Raw genomic sequence first — 21277 nt, 5'->3', positions numbered from 1 at the left:
TGTCACACTCTACTCTGTATAACATATTCACTAGCAGTAACAACAGCTGAAGAACTATTTAAATACCAGTGAGTTTGTGGGAACACCCATACATAGGTATTTACAAACCCAACTGTTCCACTGAAAGGGATTTTAAACTTTATTTCCAGCAGAATATGTTATCAATTGGAGATGCAAAAATGAGTGGGTTACTTAATGTTTCAGCTTCCTTCAGTTTGCCAGACTCCATACATTTGCAAAATTTATTAATGAGTGAATACTCAAGTCATTGTAAGGATCTCAATTTTCAGAGAGAGCAGCACACTTGCACTCTGAAATGCAACATCAATGAAGTTCATCCAAGCTGCACTTCAAATGGAATGTTCCAACAGAGAGGGTCACTATCCAGAGTTTTGGTCCATGACTCAGATGGGCTTTTTAGGAATACCCCCTTATTTTTAGTTTTTCTTTCTACAGCAAAGAATAAGGCCACTGAAAATGAGCTGACATAATGAAACTACTACATATAGCCATTATCTTCACAGAAGACTACCACTGCAACTGCTGACCTGTGTGTATACATAATACTGCAACATACATGATGTCAGATTACTCCATCTGAAGGTGAATGTGACCCCTTCTGCAAACGCTGCATGGAGACGTAGGTCATGATCTGTAGAGTCAGGAACTTTCTCTTTTCTACTGTCATGAAACTGTTAAAATACAGCTAATTATCAATATGGGTTGGAGATTTTTGTTTCAGGGTGGGTTTTCTGGGGTGGAGTTTTGTTCGTTTTGCCCACTAGCAACACTGATTTTATTTAGCCATTTCCCCACACTCAGCAAAGCATTACCTAACGCTACCGGGTTTTGAAAGAACTCAGACACTCACACAATCAGTATAACACAAATATAACTCACAGGGTTTTGACAAACTTTGCCTTCAGTGGTTTTAAGCCAATAAAGTGCTAGGAAACTATTCCTGTATTGTTGCAGTTAATTACTTCTTGTTAACTGAACTAAAAACTGAACAGCAAAACATAATTAGGAACAACATAGAAGACTGCTTTAAGGACATCAACATTATATACATCTTCTGTGCTGAGAGGAAGCCAGTACTAGAAGAAATTACCAAAAACACCAGGAGAATAGTTAATGCTAGAAGTTGCCCACAGTATGTAATAAAAAAAAAAACAATCACAGTATTTAACAGATAGAAGTGGATCTGCTTCTATGCTTTTTAGTGTGCCTTGGAGATCATATGCCTGTTCAAACCTGAGTACCACACATAACCTAAGGAATATTTCTATGATACTTACACCTTCAGTTACTTCAGCTACCACTTCACGAAAAATAAAAGACCATAGAGTAAACTTAAGTTAGACAGTAGGAAGAAGCTCTTTACTGTGAGGTGCTGGAACAGGCTGCCCCATCCATGGCAATGTTGAAGAGCAGGTTGGATGGGGCTTTGAGCAACACAGTCTGGTGGACTGTGTTCCTGCCCGTGGCAGGGGGGTTGAATTAGATGGTCTTTAAGGTCTCTTCCAACCCAAACCATTCTGTAGTTCTATGATTCTGATTATATACATTTATACTCTACCTGTAGGATCCTGTCTTGCGCTGCAGGAGTTCTGGGAGTCCTTAGTGCTGTGTTGTTGTTGGTCACGCTATATTCAGACAGAAGAGTGCTGGAAGCTGAATTTGTGATTCCAGATTCCTCAGCAGTCTGGCGTGCAATCTCACTTGCCTGGCCTACTTTCACGACTTCTTCAAGTTCTGTATCAGATATCTTTAAAAGAGAAAATCCCAAGCCATAGTAAAATAAAATACAACCACACAAGATCCACTTGATAAAACAGAAGTCACTGACTGGCATTGGTCTTTTAAGTCATTTATTGATCAAAGAACAGCTTACCTGAGGAGCTGGAAGTACCAGCTTACTTCTTTTTTTGGTAAATTCTGACACTCCACTGGTCTGTAGAATAGCTGAAGGCAAGTCTGACTCTTTTTTCCGTTTCATATGTTGTTTGTCTTTTTTGCGCTCTCTTCCCTCCCTTTCACTGTCATGATAGACAACAGAATTATTTTAGAACATTCAGAACAGCTACAAAATAAAAGAGCAATGAGCAAAAATGCTGTATGTTATCTAAAATGCTGTATGTTAACTATCAAAAGTTGGATATGCTGAATAAAACATGTCACAGGAAGAGTGAACCACCTTGTGGAGCAGAAGTTAAGTGATTAAATATGGTCTACAGATCTTGCAGCAGAACCTACAAGGCAGAGTAATGCTTCTAAATTCTGGAATTAGGCAACAGGTGGTTGCTTCAGCTACAATCAACAGCAGCACTGGAACAAGAAAAAAATGCCAATCCAAGAATGCAAACAGCAAGAATCAGAGGATGTGAACAGTCCCTTTTCTTCAGCAGCAGCTAAGGGAAGACAAACATCTTCTGTGGGATATGGAAACCAGTTTCTCTTCAGTACTTAATAAAAATGGTATTTTCTTCAAACAGCAGTGAAGTCAGCCTGTGGAATCATAAGCTTCAGTCTGAAGGTCCTGCCAGATCCTCAGAACCAAGAGCCACACAGAAAGAATCGATCTTGTCACAAGCTAATGAACCAAATCATATGTAGTACTGGACCTACTCTCTCAGTAAAAAGAAGCTGTCAGAAGTAGTGGGAAATGCAATTGTATAATTAAACATGTAACATGCTGTTTATGATGAAGATGGGCATCTTATTTCTCAACTGCATTTTTTGTGGAAGTGGAGAAATTAAGCATTTCAGGAGATTCTACTTAAGAACGATTCCATCAGAAGTAATACTAAACAAGCAACATCTACTCCTTTAAGCAATCTTATTAATCTTATTACTTGAAGAAAGGACTGCAAAGCTACTGCTTACAGAAAATGAACCTTGAAAAAATCCTAAGATTTCCATTTAAAGATCAAGAATGTGCACGAGGAACTTTATTCTCATGGATAAAAAAGGGTAACTAGGCCTTTTAGAAATGTAAAAAGTAAAGAAGACTGAAAAGGTAAAAGCAACCTTTCTGTCCTATAGAAAATACAACTCCTGCCCATATTATACTTCAGGCATTTTCAGGATTTAACATATCTGTATATGTACACACACACACACACATATATGTATGAAGTTGTTTTTTTTTTTTCAAATATACTATTTTCTCCTTAGTATAATGCACACTTACGATCTTAATTCTCCATCCAGGTCTTGCTGACGTAGCTTTCTGAAATCCGCATCCAGAGACTGGTAGTTTTCCTCTGATGTGTCATAAAAACCAGGGGCAGGCTTCTTTTCAAATGGAATTTCTGCATTATAATCCACACCTCTCTTTTTTTTTCTTTTCTTCTGAATTTCAATTCCAGCAGCCCGAAGTTCTCGTCTTTTCTGGAGAGCAGCAAGCCGTCTATAGAAATAGTAACACCATGTGATGTAAAGTGCATACCATAGGTGGCTCCTGTATCCTAAGATCAGGTACTAATTTAACTGATTGATGCTGTGATAGGGCTACACGTACTTCCACAAGAATGAAGCTATTGTCACAAATAACAAGAAATGCCCGATTCTGCAATGGCTTAAGGCTGTGACTGACTTTATGCATCGTAAATGCTCCAGAGACAGCAAAAGCAGTCCCAATATATAAAACTAAGAGTAAGATTACCTAGCTTCCTCCAGCTGCTTCTCTCTTGCTTTCCTTTTGGCCTTCTTTCCCTGTGTATTAGCCAGCCGAGCTCTAGCTTCAGACAGCATTTCAAGTTCATCTAAAATAGTACAGACAAATACAGGGAGTAAGGGAAAAAAATGACATTAAGATCAGAAAGCAACCTTTAAAAACTGAATCAGTGCTTTTACAGGCACTCTGAATAACTGGGTTGCCCAAGGAAGCTGTGAATGCTCCATCCCTGGTGGTGTTCAAAGCCAGGCTGGACAAAGCCTTGGGTGACACGGTTTAGTGTGAGGTGTCCCTGCCCATGGCAGGGGGGTTGGAATTAGATGATCTTAAGGTCCTTTCCAACCCCAACTATTCTATGATTCTATGACTGAAAAATTAGTTTTCTCCAAGTTGCCTCAATATATTTTCTGAATCATAGGCCAAATGAAATAAAGACCTCAAGAAAAAGAATGCCTTATATTGAAAATTATTCAACATCTACAGCAAATCAAGATGTCTACATAAGGAGGCAAACTGACCATACCAATGAAATTATATTTCAATTACATCTTCATCTGAGAGGACTGTTATTAGAGACCTTGTTAATTTTATTTATATCCAAATCCAAGACTGCTATGTATGTGACCCTGTGACTCTTGAAAATCACTGTCAGTCCATTAACGGAATTTTAGCCATGTTCATTTTTTAGTTTATAACATTGCTATGTAAAAGAAAAAACATAGTCATGAAGTCCTTCTGTGCTTCTGCATGGATTCATCTGGAAGGTATTGGCTGATGGGAAAAGATGAAGATACAGAAATAAGAATAGTAAACAAGCAGAGCATTTATCAAAGCAAAGAACAGTCAGTCATGGTTAAGAGATGATGAACACAAATTCAACAGCAAAAAACACACCAAGGAAAAGGAAACTGGAAAAGTATGGCTGACTGGCCAGATACAGAAATAAGACTAGCCCTGTAAGAAAAAGTGTTCTGGGGGTGGAGGAAAAAAATATAAGAGAAACCACGGTACAGAGGATGTGTAAGAAGAAACAACAAAAAAAGAGATCACATTTCTGTCAGAAATGGCAAACAAACTCCTATCTTACCCTCATCCATGTCAATAGGATCTGGCCTGGCTGGTTTAGTTTCTGGATTTGGATCGATTTCTCCAGGTTTAAGTTTCCGAGGATCATCAGCAGTTTCTTCCTCATTGTCTCTTTGAGCAGCTTTGTCCCTAAAAATGCATTTTATCAATGTGATAACCAGCTCGTTGTTTCCCCCACACTAATAATAATGATTAGGTCCCGAAAGACTGATCAAAAACGGGTAACCTTGTACTACTTACCAGATGTTAAGCTTGTTATACAACTACTGCAGAAAAAAATCATGAACATTTACATAATGAACAGTTACATAATCTTTAATCAGAAAGAAAACAACATAGTATTACATTACCATAAAATATTGTACAAAACACAATATTGATAAAGCTAATAGTAAAGAACTCTCCTCAAGCAGTGTGACAAAAATTGAGTTTCCCATTATATATTACACTAAACCAATCACACCAGAATTAAGCAAGATCATGAGGGAAAAGAGCACTTCTCTTCTCACAGCCTAAAGAAAACCTCTGTAGCATATAGAGATGAGAGATGCACATTCAGCCATTTCAACATGTGGTTTATGTCATTTTTTTCTTCTGTCACACACTCACACATGCTGATTAACCAGTCAAAAATACCTAAATAAACCTCAAATGTAAGCCCATAAAAAACATCAGTCTTGACAATCCTCTAGCCAGAAGGACCAGAAGTAAGAAAATATATACCTATCTCTATTCAAGCCTGTTCCCTAGGTTCCAAAAGCTTCTTCTTTCAAGCCAGACATGCTGACTGAAAAGAAATGGTCCTTAAGGATTTAATCACAGACTGTCAGCTTGAAACCACCAGCACCATGGTAGAAGGGAACAACACACTGCTACCACAAACTCGACAGATTTTCTTGGTATGCACCTCTAGTAAAAACAGTAACTCACAGCAGAAATTCATAGTGCTCCAAACACTGTGCAGCGGTTCTCCCAATAATTGGGGCAATGGTTCTCCACTGGGTTGGCATTAGCTTGGCCAGGTGCAAGAGTTTCTCCTCCTCTTCCCGTGACCACTCTGTCTTTTTGATGCTTGGGTCTAGCCATTCATACCTGTTAAAAAGAGAAAAAAAAAAAATCAGGATGACAGATCTAAGCCATCCATTGATTTGTCTTGAATTAATTCAGAACAGTGTCCACCCAAAAAACTACAATGAAATCTCAAAATCTTGTTATACAAACTTCATAGAAGCTTTGTCTGTGCAAGAGGATGTTACTCCAGAGTATTTTTATGACAAATGTATTCGAGCTTTAAAGTGTATTGTCCATCAGTTTTTATACACATATTGCCTCTTCTTTCTTCCTACAGCTCTAGTCTAGCAAAGTAAGGAATAACAGAATCCAGAAAAACAAAAGCAAAAACTGCAGCAACTAAAGGTTCCATAAGTGGTAGATTTGTTTGGTCTGGATCCTTTAACAGTCATCTTACCGATCTCAAACTGTACAAGTACTGTTACCTTCATATACAAGTACTGTAATAAATATGTGAAACACTGGCACGTTGCCCACAGAAGCTGCATCTGCCCCATCCCTGGAAGTGTTCAAGGCCAGGACGGACAGGACTTGGAGCAACCTGGTTTAGTAGAAGGTGTCCCTGCCCACGGCAGGGGGTTGGAATGAGGTGACCTTTAAGGTCTCTTCCAACCCAAAACATTCTGTGATTCTATGCTCAGTTTAATAGTCGAGAAACTAAGTCTAATTCTCAAACAGTCTGAATTAGTTTTACACTTCTGTTTTTTTAATATGAAGTTAAATTCCGTAGTGCAATATCTAAACATTTATCCTCAAGCCAAACTATTGTTATGAAAAATTACAAAATTATCTTTAAGAGACATTAATATCCTACAGTTTTATTTCATTGGTGATTCTGATTAAAAATGCGCAAATAGAGGGGGGAAAAAAGCATGTGCACAATTTTAAGTGATCCTACATTTGCTAACATAGCAGTCACTGCCAAAGAGAACGTTTGGCTACTTTTGTTCAATTACTTTCAAGCAACATGAATTTGAAATATCCACAAGAACAGAAATCAAACAAACTTAAAACTATTGTTGCTTCATGGACATAAATTTATCTGTGGAAATTTCTCAATTCCCACTAATTATAAATCTCTCATTCCCAGTCATGGCACTTCTCACTTACCATCTGGCTTTGCACTGCTTTGCTGATTTTCTATGCAATAAAGATGCAATACGAGACCACTGGTTTTTGCCATATTTCATCACAGCTGCTTTCAAAATTTCATCCTTAAAAAACATAATTAAAAAAAATAGTTACAGATCACAAGAAGTTGCAAAACAGAAAGTCTGAGCCCAAGCAGAGAAGATCGCCATGGCTGTCATCCAACAGGCTGACCCAGTTCTTATCCACATTTTATTTTCAATATGAATGAGGATTTGTATTTCACAGGCCAATTAAATTAATAAAGATTAAATTAAAAAGACACATGATAATGATTGTGGCCAGCTTTACAGACCCAACAGATCTTCCAAATGCTCTCTAATGCTCAGTTTTTAAAGGTTCTGTATGTCTTCCCTGAAGGACAGCAATAAAGAAGTAGGGAAGTGCTTCTCTGGCAATGACACAACATTTGGAAAGAAAAATACAGAACTAACAGTTACCTCTGTGTGGCTTTTTTCAAACAATACCATAAAATCATAACCTTTTTGCATAGTTTAATGCAAATGGCATATTTACCTACTAATGAAATATTCTGTTAAAAAAATAATAATACTTGATACTAAATTTCTCTTTTACATGTAAACATCCTAAGATAAATCACTTGAATGTTCAGAATGTAACATTCACAAGTTCTGATCCCAAAGCCTATAAACTTGGGGGGGGGGGGGAAGTAAAAATGTAATGTATTAAGCTTGGGAGCCAGATGGTTCATATACATCAAAGAGCCCATGCAGATTCAATCAAAAGCTAGAAGCCCTATCAGTTGTCTGTCAATTCATCTACCAGTCTCTCCCCTCCTGCCACTCTGATAAATGGGTTCATTATTTCTGGTTTCCTCACAGGTCAGAAAGTGGTATTTTAAATGCATCAAAGCTATTCTGCAGCCTTGTCAAGCTCAGATGTTCCTTTTCTGTATCCACTAAGTACTTGTAGCTGTGCTCAGAATCTGCTCAGCTGTACCATGCAGATGTTAGTCATCACAGGCAAATACTGTGGCCCAGCACAGACATCTCTCGGAGCATACAGCAGCTTTATCTGTAAGATGATGATGAGCTCTGGCTTGAACTGCTACAGGAAGCAATTAATGTAATTTCTATTAAAAAATAATAATAAATCCTCTTGGGTTTGGGATGGGTTTTTTTATTTACTCGGTACTATGTAGCATACAGTAGCCATACTGATGACATTAGCAGGTGTTTTTGCAAGAAATGAGTCATTTTACAAATGATCTGATGTCAACTGGTTCCACCTTCTATATTTTTAGTCTTGTATGTATAATCAAAATATTAATTAAAAAAAAAATAAAATAGTACCGAAAGAGAGCAATTTTATCTCTGGTACACAAAAGCAGTGAAACAATGATGTGTTTAACACACTGCTATATCTCTTAATGGTCACCAAAACAAGTCAATTTTGGAAGACAATAAGAATGGTGCCAGCATACAACAGTTCTTCCTGTCCCCTGCTGACCCCCAGTTTAGCTGCCTCCTGGCACACAGCTGGTAACATCACAAGTGGTTAAAAACACATACAGCACTCAGTACATTATTAAAGGCTAGACTCGACGGAGCTTTGAACAACATGGGCTAGTGGAAGGTGTCCCTGGCTATGACAGAGGGGTGGAACTGTATAAGATTTAAGGTCCCTCCCAACACATTCTGTGACCTATTATTTTTCTTACTGCTTTTTGGAACTAGGTACATACCTAGTGTTCAGGGTATACAGCGGGAGTTCTGCACCTTAGGGTCAGGTAAAACCTCTTACTTTAAACACGCATCTAATAAAGCTGACATTCTTGACTTCTCATGTTGTTATTTTCCTTTTCAGGACCAATTACAGTTTTGAAAGCACGTGGTGGCAAAGGTGAGAAAAAGGTGTGGGTTTTTCTTTTTCTTTCTGAACAGCACACAGATTTGTGTGTTCAACACACATCGGCCTGCAGATGAAGAGGTTGTTCCCATCCTCATTCTCGCATCTGGCAGGGTCTTGAAGGACAAAATATTTCAGCTGCCTCATACCCATAGAGACGAAGAACCCTAACTGTGCAGTACAAGAGACACTCTAGTCTGCAAAAGGGACATCTCCCAGGACAACACGACCAATGCACCCCCTAAAGCTGCCTAAGGGACGGCTCCTCCGGCGGGGGGGAGGGGGGAGTTGTGGCGAGAGGAACTGCCTGAGCTGCGCGTCCTCCCCAACGCACAGCCTTCAGGAGAAACAACACGGACCTGACGAGCGGGGTTAAACAGAAAGGCAGGCTGCCGAGGAGCCAAGACATCAGAGCAATGTGCCTGCAGACGTCTAACCATCTAAATCCCCCCTCTCTATCCCGGAGACCCAGTATCCCCCACAACTCCACGCTGCTATAGCACACTGCAACACACGAACGCCCCGCGCATGCGCGCTTCGACCCCTAAATCAGCGCCTGCGCACTACTGCAGGACAGGCCGCCCACCCACCAAGCCACTGAGGCTCCCCCACCCCAGGATCAAAGCGAGCAGAGACCTACCTCGGTGTTCCGCCACACACCGCCTTTTATCATAATCCGCGGCATCTTGGCGGCGAAGGGGCTGGCAGTGCTGCACAGACAAAATAGCGAGGGAAATACCGCTCGCCTCACAGAGAGCCGGCCCACACTCCGCCGAAGAGCCCTCAGCGGGGAAGCGCCGTTAACTGCGCAAGCGCACACAGGCGAAGGAAGCGGGGGGAGCTGGCTGCTCTGCGCATGCGTAGGCAGCGTGGACCTGTGCTTTCTCTGCTGGTGCGGTCTCGAGGCGCTTTGCTGCTAGCGCCCCCCTGCGGGCCGGAGGTGCGCACAGCGCGAGGGGGAAGTAGTCATAAATGGGGAAGAGGAACAGTAGAAGCTGCACTTAAGGTGCGTTTTCTTAATTTGAAAAAAGTAAAAACAAACCCATATGCATTTTCTGCAGCCCAAACGGAAACTGAGGGCAGCATCCAGCAATGTAAAAAAACATGCTACTATTCCTTTCCTTCCACTGTAGATACATCTGTGTAGTGGTGAACAACAGCAGCATGATCTGATTCACCTGTGCTCATTTACTTACTGTGCTTAACTGTTATCCACTTATCTAGATGTAGAGCAGATAAAATAATACACATTTGCTCAAGTTCTTATTGTGATCTCCTGGTATATGTCATTGTTTTACCTAAATTCAAGGTGTGTCCAGAAAGAAAATAAAGCAATTTCTTTTTCTGCTGAAACAGAAAACATGATTTAGGAAAGGCTTTGTGTTTTGTTAAAACTCTGCAAGAATAAAAGATTATGCTTTAAATTAGCAATAATAATAATAAAAATGTCAAGAACAGCCTATGTCCTTATTTAAAAAGGATTATGCCCTTACATTTAAATTTCTCCACCTTGGCAGACTAAGAATCACTTTTCATCCCCAAAAGTGCAGTGCATTGCACAAGAAACACAGAGGAACCTCAGAAGTCAAACATTTTATTTTCATAAAAGGCAACCACCTGGAATAATAATTTTCACAAACTTAACAAGCTCCATGTGAAAGTATCCCTTCTTGTTCTTTATTGCAACTAAAAGAAACTTATGCTATTTACAAAGTCTTTAAAATAATTTCTTCAATATATTTAATTGCCTTAAATTGGGCTCCCTTCACCACTGTATTCCTCTTTGTACCTGTTCTTTTGAATTTTTCTTCAAATAAATACCTGGTATTGTACAATAAGGTAAAAATTCATCCACACTTGTATAACTGTTAGTATTTTTCAGAAATGCTTTTCTTTATTCATGTCAGGATAACATTGTTCTTTCTTACAACTGTATTAGGTGGTCAGCTCAGTCGTTCCAAGATCTCATTCCTGGCTTGTAGTAAAAACATCTGTAACCACCAGGGCTCAGAGTCATTGATAATTATTTGTCTGATTTACTACAAAGAATTAGATCATTTAAATAGCATTGCTGATCTGGCCTTAACTACATGCTTCTATCCAGGAATTTGGAAAATTGCATTCCAAATTACAAAATAGCTGGGAGACCTCTGGAGTTAACCTGGTTCAAGGCCAGGTCCAGCAGGGACACACAGTACTGGCTGCCCAGGCCCCTCTTCCAGGGGGCTTCCAAGGATATCTGAAGAGGGGGGACTCTACTACCTCTCTCAGCAACTGCTTCCAACCTGTCTTCTACATTACCAGAATACCTCTGCAAAATACTATCTATATAAAGAAAAATATACATTTGAGAGCACTAAAAACATAGTGGTAGCTTCATGTTTCCATTCTCTAAATTAAGGTGTACATTTACTCTGCTGCTTCATGGACTGAACTATAACATGAGGCGTGATTTGAACCAGTCCTCTGCTACTGCCTTTCCTTGGATAACACCCCTGTTATCAATGCCACTGAACATGTTACAGCCAGTGATGTCCTCACAGAGCTTCTCAGAACACGCAACTCTATAAAGCAATTAAAGATTTATCTATATTTGAATATAAAGTGGAAGAAGCGTCCACCTATCTTTACCATGGTAGCAACTCCTCTTCAGCACAAGTGATCCTTATGCATGGTGCTATAGATGCATAGGAAGGCTCTTTAACAAAATAAATTTTATAGTTCAAGATACTGCTAATTCTCAATATATCAGCAAGTGCTTAAATTAACTGAAGTTCTTTGAAAAGTATGGTATTGTCTATTTAAAGAAACAGAGTGCAATAACTATCACCCTGAGAAAAGATGAGGCATTTCAGACTAGATTAACATGACTAGATTTCAGACTAGATTAACATTACATATACACAAAAAATTTGAAGATCAGTTTAAGGATTCCCAGTATCATAAAATATCTGATTAAGGACAATATCATCCTTTGTCAGACTACTCAAAGGAATTATCAGAATTACAGTCAAGATAATGGTTTAATCAACCTTTCATGTATACACACATACAGCAAACATAACCCTGTAATCCAGTGATGACACAAATCTTTTCTCTGTAATTTTGTGAGATACTTTTATTTTTTTTGCAACACTTGCAAGAGAACCTGCAAGTAGTAAATGAAGCTTTCAGCAGATCAGAGGCAGCACTAAGCCTTGAAACACAATGATAATTTCTAAACGCAAAGCTTTTACTACAAAATATAATGTGCATTTCCTTTCCCCCTTTAAACGCTCTTTCAGATAGTAAAGTTTTGGGGGTCTTTTAAGAAAAAAAAAATTGGCACAGAATAACTGTTTTAAACTGATGAAGATACAAAATCGTAATTGACCTTATAACCTTAAGTTACCCAGGCACAAAAAAGCACCTCCAAGATCTTCTTTAGCACAGCCTGTGCTAGAAACAGAGCTGTTCCAAGAACCTGGAGCAAGGCAGTACACCAAGTTTCACCCTCTGGACCAAAACACCAGACACATCCATTACCAGTCATTGTTCTGGGGACAGCAGAGGAATGTAAAGCAAAGAACAAACTCAGGACATGCAAATCTGTTTAGAACCAGGTGCCATCTTGCAATTCCCAAGATTATATTTCAAGCTCATGTTACCATTTATGCTGTTCCAGAAGTTTTTTGGTAGGCAGCATCACATTACACTTCCCATACTTGTGCTTTCTTTTGTGTGTTTTCACATGCTTTTGGAAAGCACATCTGTCAAGCGTTGAAAATTTACACCTGCTGCAGTGCAACTTTAAATGAGTCATCAAGTGGCGCTTCAGGTGGCTTGATGTGCGGAAAGCAATAGCACACCGACTGCATTTGTATGGCTTCTCCCCTGTGTGAATCCTCATGTGTAGCTTCAGGTTTCCACTGCGGAGTGTGCAATAGCCACACTCCTTGCAAGTGTATGTTTTGACAGGTAGCTGCTTTTGTTCATAGAGATAGCCAGTAGATGAGCTTTCCCCACAAGAGTGTGAAGCCAGATGCTGTTTCAAGGACAGCCATTTGTTTGTGGAATAGTCACACTTCCTGCACTTGAGATAATCTGAACTATAATGCATGACTCTGTGTCTTTTAAGGTGACTAGAAGTACGAAACTTCTTCTGACAAATACTGCAGCTGTAAGGTCTCTCACCTCTGTGAATTCTTACATGTAGTTTAAGATTACTTAAAATGTAAGTAGCATACTCACACTCTGCACACTGATAGTATTGCAGCTGACTTTGTCCTAGCAAATCATTCCCTTTGGCTCCCTGGACATCTGGCTGTAGTTCACAGACTTCTGAGCTAAGCAAGGAGCGGACACTTTTTGAACCTTCCAAGGAACCAAAATCTCTTTCTGGACGCATACCTACAGGCATGCCATGATGCCATTCAAGATCCTCTAAACAGCTACCTACATAGAAGCAACGGCCAAACTTATATCCATTCTTTACATGAATTAGGCTGTGTTTCTGCAGATCATCTGCTGTTTTGAAAGCCTTATTGCACTCTTCACACACAAACTGTCTTTCATTTGTATGTAATTTCAGGTGCAGCCTGAAGTTGCTATGAACACTGGTAGCATAACTGCAGTGTTGGCACCTGTATGTTTTGAATGCAGATAAACTGCAAGGCCATGTCACCTTTAGGTTTTCCACATATTTACGATATGCATCATCATCTTGAACTTGTGAATGAGAGGCCCTGGAGTTGACGAGAGGCTCCCTTTTACAAATGACAGCTTCCATATGGTGCGAATTCAGAGGAACCTCAGTTCTATTCCCAGTAGGTAAGCTGCTGCTTCCATGGCTGTTTTCAGAGAATTTCTTTCTAGAGTGCATTTTCTTATTGTTCCGCACACTGTCTTCCTGCTTGGAGCCTACTGCTGAAGCCAGCGTTCTCCCACCAAGACAATCATTTACTTCACCACCAGAAAGAGACAGAGAAACAGTCTCCTGGGAATCAGTGTCAGCTTTGCGTATTTTTCTTTTATGATATTCATTGTTCTGATTCGTATAACCATTAGCCTTAAACTGTTCATGAAACTTCTGATGAAAGCTGTGATGACCTTTAGTGTAAAACACAATGTTACACTCATCACATGTGTAACTCTTTACAGGTCTTCGAGTTCTCTTTCTTCTAGTTGCCCAGTTAACTTGCTGCCCTTGGCAAGTTTCTTTCTCTTCATGTAATCTTCTGTGTCTCTTTAATGTTGAAGGGCTTGTGAAATTTGACTGGCAGAACTCACAGGAATACGGTCTAGCCCCTGTATGTATGTAGCTATGCCTTACCATGCTTGTAAAATACAGTGAAAAAAAGGTGCAAAACCTGCACTGGTACAGCTTGTATCCAGCATGCCAGTAGATGTGATTCAACAAATAGGATAAGCTAATGCAGGAATAATCACATTGAGGACACTGGTAGGGTGGTCTCTCCTTATGTCCCTTCATGTGATTAATAAAAACCCTAGGATTTGATGAAGCAAAGAAACAAATTCTGCAGGAAAAACTAACTGGTCCACTCAGAGGTGTACAGTCCCTTTCTATTTTGCAGAAAAGTTTACTGTATTTACTTTCTTTTTTCTTGGTCTCAGATTGTCTTTTTTCAGATCTTCTCTGTCTAACTTTTCTCACATTCATTCTATTTTTTCTTGCATTTTTCAACCTAGTTATTTTCTTATGAAGCTTAAGGTGGTTCTTAAGGTTGACAGAAAAGAAAAAGGTTCTTTTACAAAAGCAGCATTTATACATTTTCTTACCTTTATGAGCTGAATAAAGATGTTTCTTTAGATGTGCACTGCTTTTATATACAGAACTACAAAACCTGCACTTGAAATTCAATCTTTCATGCTTATTCGTAGAAGAAGATGCTTTAGGAAGGGGTTTGATAGTGATAATATCACTTAGGCATCCTAAATCTTCTTGATGGTTTTGGGATTCTTTTGGGCTTGCTTGAAGAGAAATTACTTTTAGCCGCCGACGTCTTTTTTTAGGAAATGGTGATAATGACTCATAAAGATGCTCTCCAGTAGTATTTGATTCAGCAGAAGTGAAGGCACTCATCTCCGGTTTCCCCACCTCTTGTAGCAATTCTTCTGAAGTAGAAGAACATCCACTAACAAATGGAGCAGAACAATTATAGGTAAATTTTGGTTCTTTCAAGCTACACTCCAAAAGAGAACCCAGAGTTTCATCTTCAAATTTGCTTCTCTTAATGTTACTGGCTTCATTATCTCCATTCTCTGAAGAGTCAGGATCTACAGGGGAATAAAAAGTCACATGCATGACAGGTCATACAATCACCAATGTTCGTAATTAATTGGTAGTAATAATCCTGAATTGTCTAATGACTTGGTTACTCTTCACTCCTTTTGCTTCCTTAATACTTTCCTATCTCCACTTTTAATGTCTCTCCTCCAATACCTAAAGGCGCTGACAAGAAATTTGGAGAGAGACATTTTACAAGGGCCTGCAGCAATGCAACATGGGGGAATGGCTTTAAACTGACAGAGGGGAGATTTAGGTCAAATATTAGGAAGAAGTTCTTCCCTCTGAGGGTGGTGAGGCCATGGCACAGGTTGCCCAGAGAAGCTGTGGCTCCCCATCCATGGCAGTGTTCAAGGCCAGGTTGGACAGGGCTTGGAACAACCTGATCTTGTAGGTGTCCCTGCTCATGGCAGGGGATTGGAACAAGATCGTCTTTAAGGTCCCTTCCAAATCAAACCACTCAGTAACTGTGTTCTGTGTATGCGTCCACATCCCATACCCACCCCCCATCTCCTCCAACATTAAACAGTGTTTTAAGATAAAAAATACTAGATAGACACCTTCTTTCCACTTAAAGCTCTGAATTCCACTGGACAACACTGCATCCCCTATACTTTTTAGGGAACAGCTTTATGCCAAAATCCCTATAAAAGTACCATCACCAAACTTTGCTAGGACTCCATTCTCACAAATATGACGCCCCTTTTGCTTTTTAAGTTCATTTTCAGATACTTTTTCCTAATGAAAGGACACCTTGCAAACTGCAGCAAAATGCAACAGTACCAACTTATTTTAGTTTTGTTACTTTTCCCATGAGTCTGTGAAAGAACCAAGCATACTCCAGCCAATATTCTCTTTCTGCTGCATTTGATATTCACCCATGTTGAAATGCTTACTCTAAAATAAATGGGTCTGGCATTCTTCCTATACACTTTCCTACCTATTTCAAAAACTTGAGATTTCTTCAGCTCTTGCACTAGGTTTACTACGAACTTACTTTCCATTTTAACAGTCTCAATCTCTTTGGGGATTTCTGGTTGTTCCTCTTGACTGCTACCATTTGCAAGCTCCTCTTCATGTCTGGGTATCGCTGTCAATGTCCCCTGACTGGTTTTTTTAATGGTATCATATATACCCTCGATACCAGCAGAGAAGAGAGGAGGAATCTTCTGAGAGCTGTCATCACCATCACATTCTTCTCTGCAACTGGCTTCATTTCTCTCTTTAAGCTGTGTTTTGCAAGATGTAGGCAAAATGTAATTCTGACACTCATCCATGCCTGCACCACCCCCATCAGTTAAATATAATTCGTATTCATTACACACACTCTTGGCAACCTGTTTTTCTTCAGTGTATGTTATACTATTATCCTCATTTGAAGCAGTCTTGTTTTCTTCCCAGATGCTCACACAGTTACTGTCATTTGAAGCTGTTCCATTACTTTGTAAGAGAATGCTACTGTTCAAGTTCACTTCCAGCTCATCCTCCTCCTTTAACTTGGGAACTGACTCTGCTTGCTCCTCAGAGTCATCTGGGAGAAAAACATCGTCACTCAGCACAAGCACAGTGATAGGGAGAACAATTTCAAAAACATCTGACTCTGAGGACAAAGAAAAAAAAAGTATTAATACTATTTCCAAAACACTGCATACATTTCTGGTATCCCCAACACAAAAAGGACACAGAACTGTTGAAGCAAGTCCAGAGAAGAGCCACAAGGATGATCAGGGGGCTGGGGCACATCCCATATGTAGACAGGCTGAGAAAGTTGGGACTGTTCAGCCTCTGTAGAAGAGAGAGCTGTGCAGAAACTTCATAGCAGCCTTCCAGTATCTGAAGGAGGCTTACAAGGATGCTGGGGAGGGCCTCTTCATTAGGGACTGTAGTGATAGGACAAGGGGTAACAGGTTAAAACTTAAACAGGGGAAGTTTAGATTACATAAAAGGAAGAAGTTCTTCCCTGTGAGGGTGGTGAGGCGCTGACACAAGCTGCCCAGAGAAGCTGTGGCTGCCCCATCCCTGGCAGTGTTCAAGACCAGGTTGAACGGGGGTTGGAGCAACCTGCTCTAGTGGAAGGTGTCCCTGCCTGTGGCAGGGGGTTGGAACTGGATGAGCTTTAAGGTGCCTTCCAACACAAACCATTCTCTAATTCTACGGCCGCCACTGTGCAGCGCGCCGCCCACTGTACAGGTGCAGACCCAGGTGCAGGCCCATGCCCAGGCCCAAGACCAAGCCGCCACCGCCGTACGGGCCCCACGCACGGATGTGATCGGGAGAAGCGTTTCCCAGCCCCCCGCTGCATCTCTACCGGGGAAGCGGGCACCTACCGCTGTCCTCCGCCGGCTCCGAGCTCCCCTGTGTCACCGCCATTCTGCTGCCCTCTCCACTCCCCTCCCTCTGTCAACCACACACGCTTACGCACACGCCCAACCAACGGCACCCTACGTGCACCTACGCACACGCAAGAAGGCGGGGAACAATGCAGCCCAAATCTCTATTTCCCAGGGGCCAGCGGGAGGAAATGGGAGGACGTGCGCAGCTGCTTCCTGATTAGAGGAAGCGGCCAAGGGGCGTGGCCTGAGGAGGGGTGGGGAGTCTGTTTCTCCTAGGGAGCTAGGTAGTAGAGGTTAGGGTCTCGGTGGTGTTTTTTTTAGGGTAGTTTAAAACTTGGTTTAATCAGCCAGTGCCTGGACTAGAATACCCCAGCCGTGAGCAGAGAGGGGTTTTTGAAAGCTCTGCAAAATCTTTTCGCGTTTTAAGTAAAAAAAAAAAAGAAGATAGCCCATCAACCGGGCGGTGGAAGGCTCAGACCTCCGCGCCCCGAGCGTTCCTTCCCTCCTCAGCAGAAATACGCCAGGTTCTCGCAGTGATCTCATCATGACGCTTTGGTCCTGCTGCTGAGGAGGGGAGGTGGAAGAGAACAGGCAGGGTAGGGCAAGGGAGAGACTTGCACAGCAGGTCAGAGTACATATTTGCTGGTGAGAGTGGGTAAGCTGCAAGGTGTCCTGAGCAGCTTACGCAGAAGCTGTTTCCAGGATGTTATGGACATACCTTCAGAGGTTTTCATTCAGGAATGAGCTTCAGTGTGTTGGTGAGGGTTTGGGCTCAGAGATAAGTGTACTAAGGACACACAGAAGGAGGAGTTTCATGATTAGTGATCAGTGTCTCCGGGCTTAAAGACTGCTTTGCCTCACTCTTACTTACTCCTCTGTGCCAGCTCCTTGCTAACTCAGCTTATAAACCAAATTAAAAACAAAGTGATTGTGTCACTAGGCCCAAAGGATTTCACAGAACATAAATTACAGTAGTGGGTCTGGTTATGACAGAGTTAATTTTCTTCCTTGCAGCCGGTATACTCTTGTGTTTTGTATTTGTGACCAAAGCAGCGTTGATAATGCATCAGTATTTTGGCTGCTCTTTGCACAACATCAAGGCCTTCTTTGTTTCCCACTTTTCCCTGCTGTGAAGAAGGCTGAGGTAGGCAAGAGGATGGGATGGGACCCAGCCAGGACAGCTGACCACAGCCTCCCACAGGAGTTTGATCCATGTGACCCACAGGGTCATTCTAGACTGTATGACTATTTGATGTGTTATTAACACAGTTTAGTTACAAATCTAAAACAGAGAGCCTTGCAAGCAGCTATGAGGAAAGTTAACGCCATCCCAGCTGGAGCCAGTGCAGGGACTGATGGCCATCTAACAGAGGAGTAGGAGATTTTGTTCCTTTTTAATTTACTGCCCAGCTGTCCATGTTCTGGGGCTGTTGATAGAAAAAAAAACAGCACAGGAATGTAAACTGAAATAAAAAGTAAATCAGTAATGAGAGTAAAACTGGTTATATTTGCCTTGAAAGGACTGTTCTCAACTGGTCTGATAAACTCACAAGTGCTGCCAGAATTTGCAGTCCTTTATAGTGAGGTAAGGATGCAGTGAATCCCTCATGCAAGGCCTGAGGGAAAAGTGTTGGGGTTTGTTGAATCTATGAGTCCACTAAATGGGAAGCTGCTGCAGCTCCTCACTGCCAGATCCAGCCAGCAGTAGGGCTGAGCATGTACTGCCAAACGGCACTCGTGTTCATGCACCCAGCATACAAATATTTATATATATATACATAGATTTAAATATACATACATATGCATTTGTGTGTGTAATAATAATCAGTCACACAGATTAACTCAGACAGAAAATACAAAGCACTCAGACAAATATGAGAGGTATTGGTGCCCTGATCCTGTTCCTCCTCACTGTCTGAACATGCTGGATTCTGCTAATGGAATAGGTATGCATACATCTATAAATATGCATACTATATATATGTGTATATATATACCCATAGTAAGGATCATTGCAATAGCCGGTGGGATGCTCAAAGTCTCATTTATCAGGAAAGAAGCGGCACACCTTATACATATATATCAAGCCAAGAATTTGTTGTTAGCACAACTGATAACAGTCTAGTTCAAGAATTATTATTAGTCTAGATCTAATTATTATTTAAAAAAAATAAGATTGCATTTAGAATACTTCTGTGGAGAAGAAATCTCAACAATAATAGAGCAATTAGAATGTAAAGCACGCAGTTTCTGTTAGCTGGCAATGAAGAAGTAAGATTTGTAACCGACTGCGTGTGAAAGCTTGAAAATCTTGAGTTTAGAAAAACAGTGTTTCCTTACTAAAGTCACAGGCCTTGACAAGAGGTAAAAGACTGATACATCTCTATCAGAAGAGTAACAACTAACTTTGTAAAGATTAGGGAGGAACCCGGGGTCAAAAATCCAGAACTAACTTTGAAAAGCACAGCAAAGCAGAAGGTAACTGTGTCCTCTGTGAACTTGTTTCATTGTAATAGCAAAAATCACACCCCCTGAGATGAGACCCTTGCCCACAGAGACCCTTACTCATGGAACATGCATAGTGAAGTAAATGCATACTGTGTCCTTAAATGGAGATGAGAGAATGAAAGAGCCAATGATTGTAGATATAGATTGTTACATGTACGGAAAACACTGATTTTCAGTATTTGAAATGCATGAAAGTGAATATCTGGCAGACTGAGGATGTGCTAGGTCCGTGAAACTACCACCTAGCACCCATCTTTTCACAAATAAGAATGGAACAATATCTTGACTCTAGAGTGAGCGGGATGTCTTGCCTAGACTGTTTCCTGCCGCAGCAATCCATAGGACGTCCTTCTTGTTCCTTGTGCGAAAAGGAAAAAAAAAAAAAAAAATAAGCAGAAACATCTCCTCCTGCCAGAACCGCCCGACTCTTCCACAAGAGGGCTCTGCGGCCGCGGGTTTGCGCCGTGGCCGTGCTGGGAAAGGCTCTGAAATGGGGGAACCTCAGAATACATGAGAGATCATCATTCCGGTTCATCTGGTTCAAAACATCTCTTGTGGAAAGAGGTGATAGATCTGATTTTCAAGTAAAAACTTAAGGGGGAAAAGAACATCACCTCAGTTGTAATTATCAAAACTAATGAAAAGGTAATTTCCCGCACATTTGTTGTTCCCATTTCATAGGTGACTTTCGAAATGAATTATATTGTTACCACAAAAGACAGTCTAAGAAACTCTCTAAGACTTGATTCAGAGTTTTAAAAGGCAGGCATTCTTTATTGCAGCACTGGGCACACACACAAATCGTTTTGCAAAGGTTAGTGCAACTAAAGTCTGCAAGCAGCATCCATATATATAAAAAAAAATGCACATTTGCAGCCTTTCTAGGAAATATTTTACATTAGATTTCTTGAAACTAATTGTACTAGTTGCATTTTAATTACACGTGTGCTTTTCTTGCTGAGTGGTGGTCTCAAGGGGTCTCTGATGTTCCTGGATAGTCTTCTGCTGACTCATCTCTGCTGGCACATGTGAAAAGACTCTTGTGAATTACTTAAAAATTGTGTCTGTGTTTTAGGTTCGTTCTGATTTGTTCTTCATCTTGAAGAACCTGCCCTGTCTGTCCTGTGAAAAGCTTTCTTGTCAGCCCCTTTAGGCACTGAAAGTTGTTTTAAGGTCTCCCTGGTGCTTTCTCCAGGCTGAACAAGCCCAGCTCTATCAGCATCTCTGCACAGGGGATCATCTTTGTGTCCTCCTCTGGACCCTCTCCAACAGTTCCATGTCCTTCTTATGTTGGTG

The 21277-nt window shown here is 40.8% G+C and overlaps 2 protein-coding genes across 2 annotated transcripts in view; both read right to left on the bottom strand.

Moving 5' to 3' along the window:
* The window catches only part of CDC5L (cell division cycle 5 like), a 34026-nt gene extending 24364 nt beyond the window's left edge, over positions 1-9662 (bottom strand). The window contains exons 1-8 of the mRNA XM_005146418.3: positions 9495-9662; positions 6947-7050; positions 5696-5857; positions 4767-4894; positions 3668-3767; positions 3194-3412; positions 1895-2039; positions 1580-1768 (exon numbers count right to left, since the gene is read on the bottom strand). Coding sequence (XP_005146475.2) covers positions 1580-1768; positions 1895-2039; positions 3194-3412; positions 3668-3767; positions 4767-4894; positions 5696-5857; positions 6947-7050; positions 9495-9539 — 1092 coding nt within the window. The 5' untranslated portion in view covers positions 9540-9662. The remainder of the gene's footprint in view (positions 1-1579; positions 1769-1894; positions 2040-3193; positions 3413-3667; positions 3768-4766; positions 4895-5695; positions 5858-6946; positions 7051-9494) is intronic.
* Positions 9663-10428: 766 nt separating this feature from the next.
* Positions 10429-17562, bottom strand: LOC101877448 (zinc finger protein 493-like). Its single transcript, XM_031046652.2, has 3 exons — positions 17468-17562; positions 16138-16740; positions 10429-15130 (listed from the first exon to the last, which is right to left on the bottom strand). The coding sequence occupies exons 1-3, from the start codon at positions 17508-17510 to the stop codon at positions 12498-12500; spliced, it is 3279 nt and encodes a 1092-aa protein (XP_030902512.2). The 5' UTR covers positions 17511-17562; the 3' UTR covers positions 10429-12497.
* Between the last annotated feature and the right edge of the window lie 3715 nt (positions 17563-21277).

The sequence above is a fragment of the Melopsittacus undulatus genome, chromosome 3 (assembly GCF_012275295.1).
Source record: "Melopsittacus undulatus isolate bMelUnd1 chromosome 3, bMelUnd1.mat.Z, whole genome shotgun sequence".
In the NCBI taxonomy this organism is placed as follows: Eukaryota; Metazoa; Chordata; class Aves; order Psittaciformes; family Psittaculidae; genus Melopsittacus; species Melopsittacus undulatus.
Note: the sequence above shows the minus strand (reverse complement) of the source record. Positions and strands in the feature narration are given on the sequence as shown.